The 9,057-nt window shown below is 40.6% G+C and overlaps 2 protein-coding genes across 8 annotated transcripts; both read left to right on the forward strand.

Annotated features, from left to right (window-relative positions):
- Positions 1-325: 325 nt before the first annotated feature.
- On the forward strand, positions 326-4,613 carry LOC104441969 (calcineurin B-like protein 1). 7 transcript variants are annotated; one of them, XM_039311398.1, is made up of 9 exons: positions 326-456; positions 1,220-1,274; positions 1,959-2,037; positions 2,698-2,757; positions 3,018-3,126; positions 3,243-3,295; positions 3,933-4,013; positions 4,104-4,216; positions 4,307-4,613. In XM_039311398.1, the coding sequence occupies exons 2-9, from the start codon at positions 1,228-1,230 to the stop codon at positions 4,398-4,400; spliced, it is 636 nt and encodes a 211-aa protein (XP_039167332.1). In that variant the 5' UTR covers positions 326-456; positions 1,220-1,227; the 3' UTR covers positions 4,401-4,613. The 7 variants fall into 7 exon arrangements, with proteins under 7 accessions (XP_039167332.1, XP_010053547.1, XP_018727867.1 ...); XM_010055245.3 differs by having other exon boundaries at positions 328-456; positions 1,116-1,274; positions 1,955-2,037; XM_018872322.2 differs by having other exon boundaries at positions 328-456; positions 1,116-1,274.
- A 1,442-nt stretch (positions 4,614-6,055) lies between these two features.
- Positions 6,056-8,848, forward strand: LOC104441970 (pentatricopeptide repeat-containing protein At4g17616). The gene has a single exon (XM_010055247.3). It carries the CDS (start codon positions 6,403-6,405, stop codon positions 8,467-8,469), a length of 2,067 nt encoding a protein of 688 aa, XP_010053549.2. The 5' UTR covers positions 6,056-6,402; the 3' UTR covers positions 8,470-8,848.
- Positions 8,849-9,057: the final 209 nt, after the last annotated feature.

Raw genomic sequence — 9,057 nt, forward strand, 5'->3', positions numbered from 1 at the left:
CTTCAAATTTCTCAAAAAGCCACGTCACCAATTTAGTATTCGCGCCCCAGTCAAGGAAAATGTCGCCATATCTCCGTCGCAACTCCGGAAATAAGAACATCCGATCCGATCCGATCCGATCCCATCACACTTCTTGCCATAAAGGACCGCCACGTGTCACTCCAGGAAGACACGCCGCGCGTCAGAAACAGAATCGCCTACGCCCGTTCTCCACCGTCCGATCGAGTTACTCTCCCCGCGGGCCGTCGATGCTGTCCTCCCCCCGCCCGTGGAAGCTTCGTTCGTTCGTTCGTTCGTTCGTTCGTCTCCCTCTCTCCCTCTCCCTGTCTCTCTCCGGCCACCAATCAATAAAGGCAGAGGCGCCCGTGCAAGCTTCAGCTTCTCTGTCTCTCTCTCTCTAAAATCGTCTTGCGGTTTCGGTTGCGACCAGGCATTGTCCGGCCGACCATCTCGTCGGTACGTGCGGTTTCGGTTTTCTGCGTTGCCATTGACGATGCTCTGTTCTAAGGATTCGGTTTCCGGGTTCACGTACAATGTTCTTGTCCTCTTCTTTCGTGAGATTGGTTTCTTAGATGACGCGTCCGTCCTTTCATGTTCTGCATGTTTGAGCGAAAACGTGTAGTCCGTTTTGATCGACGGCGAGAGGATGGGCGAAGTTTGAGGAACCCGAACCCAGCGTTTGAGTTTTTTGTTTCGTTGGTGCTTGGATGGATGACGCGAGGGAGATTTTTTGAAGCTAAATTGTGACAGTATGTATGCCTGAGCCCTGAATTGATCGTAAGGCTGTCTGGTAAAAGAAGTGGTTTTTGATGATCTGTTGATTGAAACTTTATAATTATTTGATAAATATCAGCAGCAGCATCAGCAGCAGCAGATAGTTTCGTCGTTTTTTCTCAAGAATGTGGTCTTAAGAGGCTCAGGCAAAGATTCCGAATGAAAATTATAGCTCGGCGAATCTGAAAGTTTGAATTTTTCACTCGTGATAATTTTTTTATTCTGCATTGTTTTTCTAGTTGTGTTTTTTTCTTTTTCTTTTTTTTTTTCCTTAGAATTAGAAGAACTTGGTTATTATTGTTTCACGTGGTGATCTTTCGATTTGGTTTGCACTTTTCAAGGTTAAGATGGTTTTGATGATATGTTGTAGAAGTTCATCAAGTGGCTAATAGTTCGCTGCTTCCTCTTGCTTCTTCGGTAAATGGGCTGTTTACCGTCGTCACAGAGAAAACAATGCTCTGGTTACCAGGACCCTGTGGCCCTCGCTTCGCAAACAGCTTGTAAGTCCTTGCATCAGCGGCAAATCTTTTATGTTACAAAGCAATAACCTTTACCATTCGCATGCTAGTAGTTAGCAGTTCAAGGCAATACAGCTTTGTCTGGATAGGTTCTGCTTGAGATTCTGGTTTGGGATAACTTTCTAGGCTATGATAAGAATAGTTTTTGCATGACATGGAGGCTGCCTGAAGATTTTCTTCTTTATTTTTTAAGTTTGAGATGTGGCTAGGGTGAAAACCTTGAAGCTATTGCAGTAATGTCCAATACCAGCTCACAATTATTGTTAAATCAATGGGTCTTCATAAGCTGTTGTTCAATTTGAAATTCGATAATTGGTAATTGATTTAGGTTGGCCCTGCTTAACTACTGAAGATGATAAATCAGGTGAAGGGAAGAAGTCAATAGTTTACAGCAGTGGGACACTTCCTAACACTGTATATAGTTTTTATTAACTGTGTCGAAAGTCCACATTATAGAAAAGTTGAATTCCTCAGGTTACTGCATATGGACAATATGCAACTCTGATATGCTAATAATGTTGATTAGGAAATTGGAAAATAAAATTCTGTCTTACAGTTCATGTTGAGTCCCGGTGCTACTTAGTGCAACATCCTGTCTCTTTCTCGTGCACTAATCTCCACAGTTGATTTAATCCACTCATGTTATGCTGCTGTTTGGCCAGTTAGTGTCAGTGAAGTTGAGGCACTGTTTGAGCTGTACAAAAGTATCAGCGGATCTGTGATTGATGATGGGCTAATAAATAAGGTAATGCGTACATATTCTTTTGACAACCTGTTGTTATTCATACTTCATTTTATGTAGGGTGTTTCAGTCTCATAATTCTGGTCCAATCCACATTATTTTCTATACTTGTGTGTGTTCTTGGAGGATTCTTCATTTCCTTGAAGATGTATTTCAACAAAGAAAAGATCCTTGCTTGCCTAATTCATTTAGTATTGTGGTGTCCTTGAAATATACTGGGGAATTGCGGCAATGTCTCCCATGCTTTCTCAGCAGCATGATTTTCTTCTATAACCAGCATCATTTTGTTTTTCCTTTATAAGCAGCCTCTTTTGCAGCAGTAACACTTCCCACAAGTTTATCTTTACCCAAAAGATGGCCCTTAGTCATCACAAAGGATTGTATATTTAGATGGAAGCCTTACTCAGCAGAAATATCTAGGAGAATCTTCTTTAATAGTGTCCATGTGAGGAGATTCTTCCTTGCAATATTCTTGTTAACTTGCGTGTTGTGGAGAATTGATCTTGTTTATTATAGTTGTTAGAGTATATTCTTCATACTTTTCTTAGATTTTCCATGTTGTGTATGTGGGCTTAAAGTAGATCTATACACTTGATACGTTCACTTTCTCGTTTTTGACTTTTGATATTATAGAGAACTTGAATTCTTCTGTTGTTTATGCAGGAAGAGTTTCAATTGGCTTTATTCAAGAACAGAAAGAAGGAGAATCTCTTTGCTAACCGGGTAACCAATGTTTGCCCATTTCGGTTTCATGTAGTTATGGCACCCTTTTATTTTCGAACCAAGAGACCTTATGATGATATTTGCATGCGATGTGCTGTCACAATAACTTTTCTTAGAAGCTCTCCTTCGCTGAGGCTTGTAGCTTCTATGTAGTTAGCGCATCTTGCAGTTCTGTCTCAATTGATTTTGCTGCCCACTTCATGTTATGAATTTCTATGAAAATAAGATGTATTCTTAGATTGAAGTTTTCTGAATCGCAGATTTTTGATCTTTTTGATGTTAAGCACAAGGGCTTCATTGACTTCGGTGACTTTGTTAGAGCTCTCAGTATTTTCCATCCTAAGGTCTCTCAAGAAGACAAGATTAACTGTAAGTTATTGGCTGCAAGAAGGACCTTCAAAATTTACAGTTGCAAACACCTGCTAAGCATTCATGATTTTGTAATTCGCACTTCTGTATGATTAAATGGGTCTGAATCATTGCAGTTTCGTTTAAGCTTTATGATTTGGATGGCACGGGATTCATTGAGCGGCATGAGGTAAGCTGATTAATTGACTAATCATCAACTTTTCTTTTCTTTTTTTGCTTAAGTGAGAATAATGTGATACTAACTTTCTATCCTTTGCATTCTTCCTTTGCTTGCTTTTCTTTCGTTGGTGTCTTAGTTCATCAAACTAGGCATGTAACTTGGTTTCCTAGGAACTCACATAACTCGATGTTTGCAACACATGTAGCAATAGACTGCTATTATAAAGATTTGTCCTCCAAGTCTCCCTGCAATTTTTTTTCTTTATTGGTTGGTTTTGGAGGGGAGAACTTGGGTACAGATATGCTTGTTAGTTTTCCCATATTTGCCATCTTTGAGGGAGTTGTAGTAAAAGTCCCGGGTTTATGAGCTTTCATTGGTTGATGGTGGAGATGAGACTCGGGCAAATATATGCTTCACTTTTTTCCTTGTCCCTCCCCCTCAACTAGCCACAAGGGGAAAAACTCAAACAAGATGCACATGATAGCATCTGTCCGGAGTTCTTGAAGTACGATAGAATTGCAGTGTTACAGACATTTATCGAAAATTCTTTCTTGTCTGGATATGTGGATTGGAACTTGATGGTATATACTGGCAAGCGCTGTGTACTCTAAGTTTACTCATGAAGGCATCCATCTGATGTTGGCAGGTCAAGCAAATGTTGATAGCTCTTCTAGGTGAATCAGAAATGAAATTAGCTGACGAAACGATTGAGATAATTCTTGACAAGGTGAGCTGTTGTTGCAGAGGTTCTGGTAGGATTAAGTTGACATAACTGTTTTCTCGTGCTGATTCACTTATGGTACTTCTGTTGTGGCAGACTTTTCTCCAAGCTGATGTAAACGGGGATGGGAAGATAGATAAGATCGAATGGCAGAATTTTGTTTCAAGAAATCCATCCTTGCTCAAGATTATGACCCTCCCCTATTTGAGGTCAGCCAAATTGTGGTTACATCCAGGTTGTAACTATAATGTAGCCGAACTTGAAATTCATTCTTTGGAGTACATTTTTTTTTCTTGCAGGGATATAACAACGACGTTTCCTAGTTTTGTGTTCAATACTGCAGTTGAGGAGATTGTTACTAAGGAGGTTGTATGCGAGAACTGCGACAATTAAGAATGATGCTTGCTTTGTTGAGAGAATGCGAGATACTTCATTAGAGGCCAAAGTATCTGCATTACTTCGAGAATGGAGCATTGCCTACTGTAGAGATGATTGTGCAATAGGGTGAAGTTTTGTCAATCTTTTTAAGCATTTGATAGTGCTACATCCTGGTTGAGGATCACTACTTCTGCAATCCTTACTGAGTAAAGTTGCTTGTGACATTCATGGTTTGGGTTAGGTTTAGTTTAGAGTTGGAGATTAATCAAATCCATTGAATTGGGGAAAAAATCCAACTAGATCTTGATTCATACGATAAGACAACATTTTCCCCCTATCTAAGATCTTAGCTGAAATTTCTTTTGTTCGGTTCTGGTTCTTGAAAGATCTTGTAACAATAGTCAAATTTCTATTGCTAAAAGTAGGCCTCTCGCCGCCCTCTCTCCTTTTAGGTTAAGTGGGCCTCTTGGTTCACTGAAGTAATCAATTTTTCACACTAAAGTTGGCATCATATAAAAGTTTTGGGCTAAAGTAATCGTCTATGTAATACTCTTGCTTAGGCTTGTCTACTTTCCATTTGGGCTAAGTAGGCCTCCTACTCTTGATGACTTAGTGTAATTTGGTCAAAATGAAGTTGACCCATCTTAACATTGTGGCTTGACTAGACGCTACCGAATTTAATCATGCAAAGCTTGATTTTCCGCTCAGGAAGTAGTCAACCTTCTCGACTCAATTCAATGGTAAATGATAGTTTAAGTGAGAGAAAGAATACCCATAAGTGCCTAAGAATTTACATCGAGTTGGCCCGTTTTAACATTTTAGCTCTCTGTCCAAAAAAACATTTTAGCTCGACTTAATTTGATTATGCAAAGCTCGGTGTTCAGCTCGGTAAGCAGCCAACCAGCTCGGCTCAATTCGACCGTGAATGTTGGTTTAAGCTAGAGGAAGAATGACTTCAATTAAATTAGACCGTTTGATAATGCGTGGAGCTGTATTCGTATCTTGTTGCGGACGGTGGAAGCATTTGATCGAGTAAATACACGTCCAACGCGTGGACAACTTGGCTCCTTTTCCGAGGCTGCCCGCCATTCCCATGGAAATGGAAACCCCATGTCCAGCAGGCACGCTTCCGAAACACCCTCATCGTTCTTTCTTCTTCTTCTTTTTTTCCCATCTACTCCTTTTCAGCCTTCAATTCGTGTAAATCGAATGAGATCATCCAAAAGGGTGCTGAGAAAAGTACGGTTGAGGGTGAGCTTGGCATTTTCCAAACATGCACATGCGCTGTTCGACGTAATGCCCAAGTCGTGTTGCAGCTTCATGGTGATCAACTACGCGCTTCTCGCGTATGCTTAGAACATCTCGACGTTCCCGAGACCATACTGTATAGCAATCGAGATGTGTTCATCTAGAAACTTTAAATGCCGCTGTACTGTTATTATTTATTCATTAGCGCGAGTTTACTGTCCACGTTCTCTCATATTTATGCATGGAAGAAGATAAGATTTTTGGAAGATAGTTAATGGTGATATATAGGAATAGGGTGCTCAGTTTAATGTTATTTGTTCCTTTTCTTTGGCAATATCCTATTGTTAGTAATTGCATTTCAAAGCTTTCTTTAATGAGTACTTGCGTTATTAAAGCTCGTCTTTCCCTTGTAATATACAGGTTTTTGTAGGGTCAAGTTGTTCGATTGCTGGGATCAAAAGATGCTTCTTGGTGAGCTTGAAGCTTTTTGGTCTGCATAGATTGGCTTTGAAATGCAAAGGCAGGTCTTTTACTCAAAGGACTTGATGCTTGATTGAATTCCTCAAATTGGTGAAACCGGGTGTCGGCTCATCAAAAGCCTGGCCATTAGCCTAGTAACCCTGGTTGTCAAGCAGGGTTGATGAAGGGGTATCTCATTTGAGGTTAGTAATACAGTCATCTGTGATAGCCAATAATGCGAGATGAAGATTTTGTGCTGAAACTATATGTGAGCTTGTGCAAGTGTTGGGTTATACTGACTTGTACATGAATGGCTTTAATGAAGCAAGGAGAAATTATCGTGCGTCATTGCACTGGAAAGAGCCATCTCTTGAGATTATTTTTTCCTCACTTCAGTCAGAAGAGAGCTTTATCATGGAGGCAAAATAGAGAGCTCGTATTCTGCAAAAACACCAAAACAGCACCAAATTCAAGTCAAGCACTTTTGCTGGAGAAAGTTGGAGTTGCACTTAAAGATCACAAAATAGAAGAAGCCTGGTATATATTTAAGGATTATAGAAAGTCATATGATATTCCAGATTGTTCCCTCATCAATAGATTGCTCACTGGACTTTCGTACTCACCTGACCCACAATGGCTACGCAGAGCTTGTGATTTAGTTTTCAAGCACTGGAAGAGAAAATCGCACCTTTTTCATGTCGAAGTTCTAGCTAAGTTGGCTCTCTCAGTAGCGAGAGCTAAAATGCCTGTTCCCGCCTCGATGATCCTCAGATTGCTGCTGCAGAAGAAGTACCTACCGCCCTTTGACATATTGAATTTAGTATTACTGCATATGGTTAAGACAGAGATTGGGACATATCTTGCATCCAATCTACTGTTTCAGATGTCTGACTGTTACCAGCATATAACCATACGCGGGAGCAATCTTCGAAACAAGATGAAGTCTGACACGATTATCTTTAATTTGGTGCTTGATGCTTGTGTGAGGTTTGGATCAGCATTAAAAGGCCAAGACATAATCGAGTTTATGGCACAGTCAGGAGTAGTTGCGGATGCACACTCGATTAATATCATTGCGCAGATTTATGAGATGAATGGCCAGAGGGATGAGATTAAGAACTATAAGGGTCATGTTGATCGCATTCCAGTTGCACTTGTTCCTCATTATCTGTCTTTCTATAATAGTTTGTTGAGCTTGCATTTCAAGTTTACTGATATCAGTGCTGCTGCTGAACTTGTCTTGGATTTGGATAAATATCGCGAGGCTCTTCCTCTGAACGTTGAACAGAGGCCTCACCTTGTCTCAGTTGGATCTCCCAATCTCAAAAGTGGACTGAAGATGAGAATTCTGCCCGAGCAATTGGATATTGATCGCACCTTTGAAGCAGAAAGGAAAGAAGATCTTGTTGCAGTTAGGAATGGAAAGTTCAACCTCACCAGCAAAGCTCTTGCCAAGTTCATATATGGATACAGAAGAATTGGGAGTATCAATGAGCTTTCAAGGCTGTTGTTAAGTATCCAGGAGCAGAAGGCATCACCAGGCAGAAATAATCTGTTTCTGTGTGTGATTAATGCATGCATAGGTGTAGGTTGGATGGAGACTGCTCATGATCTCTTGGATGACTTTGAATTTTCTGGGGCTGCTATTGACTCTTCTGCGCATATTGCAATTCTGGAAGCTTATTATGAACGAGGCATGCTTAAGGAAGCAAATGGACTGGTAAAACAGATGAAGAAGAGTGGTGTGCTCAGTAGTTGTTTTGATGAGACGACCATCTTCACTAATGTTCTGGAGAAAGCAGCCACAAGTGAACCCAGTTCTAATATGCCATCTGCTGTTGAATATTCTGATCTGACCAAAATGCTGGTTCAAATTATTGAAGAGGAGGAAAAGTCCACTCCGTGTGTGCATTACGAGCTGAATACCTCAATTTACTTTTTCTGCAAGGCCGAAATGATGGAGGATGCTTTGAAAACCTATAGAAGAATGCAAGAAATGGAAATCCAGCCCAATGAGCAAACCTTTGCAATTTTGGTGCGTGGGTATTCATCTTTGCAAATGTACCGCGATATAACCTTCTTGTGGGGGGACATGAAAAGGAGTATGACACAGGATAATTTAGTGATAAGCAGGGATATTTGTGAATCCCTGGTGCTGAGCTTTATTCGAGGTGGTTACTTTGAGAGAGTAATGGAGGTAATTAGCTTTATGATGGATCATAAACTGTTTGCTGATAAGTGGATGTACAGAAAGGAGTTCCTAAAGCTCCATAAGAATCTTTACCGGAATTTAAGTGCATCGGAGGCTAGAACAGAAGCTCAAAGAAAGAGGCTTGAGCATGTTCGTGAGTTCAGAAAATGGGCTAGGATCGACTAGTTTCCACTTTCCGACGGACAAAAGATGGGCTTCATACTCAGCGATGCACTAGTTATGGGAAGTCAAAGCAAAACGTCAAACTTGCATACCCTATAGTTTTCTGGAGATTGGAGTCATTGATATCTTCACGCCCAGTAACCAGAGTAATCTTCTGTCTGGTTTTTCTGTCATCTCTAAGTTAATGCCGGTGGAAATTACCCATCCTTTCTAACATCATGCATATCAATTGAACTGTAAATTGTCTACTTTGTAAAGCTCTTTTTTCTCATTTAGTGAGGTACATATGCCATAATTCATGTTTAGAAATTGGCTGTGGCCGAACACTGAGATCAGAAATGGTCGGTACTTATCTCTAATGCTTGAACCATCACATTCTTCCTATCCTCTCGCCTTGTCATTTTTCTTGACGTCTAATTTTCACCACCAGTTGAAGCATGAGCTTGAAAGCAAGGCGAGATGGCGTATGGAATAGCAAGTCTAACTAGACATTTAAAGTCAAGAGTCACAGCTCGGTAACCCTCCTGTCGTACTTTGGCTGTTTTGTGAGTTCATTCATCCCTCTCGTATGATGCAGTAGGCGTTTGTATC

Source organism: Eucalyptus grandis, chromosome 4 (genome assembly GCF_016545825.1).
Source record: "Eucalyptus grandis isolate ANBG69807.140 chromosome 4, ASM1654582v1, whole genome shotgun sequence".
Lineage (NCBI taxonomy): Eukaryota > Viridiplantae > Streptophyta > Magnoliopsida > Myrtales > Myrtaceae > Eucalyptus > Eucalyptus grandis.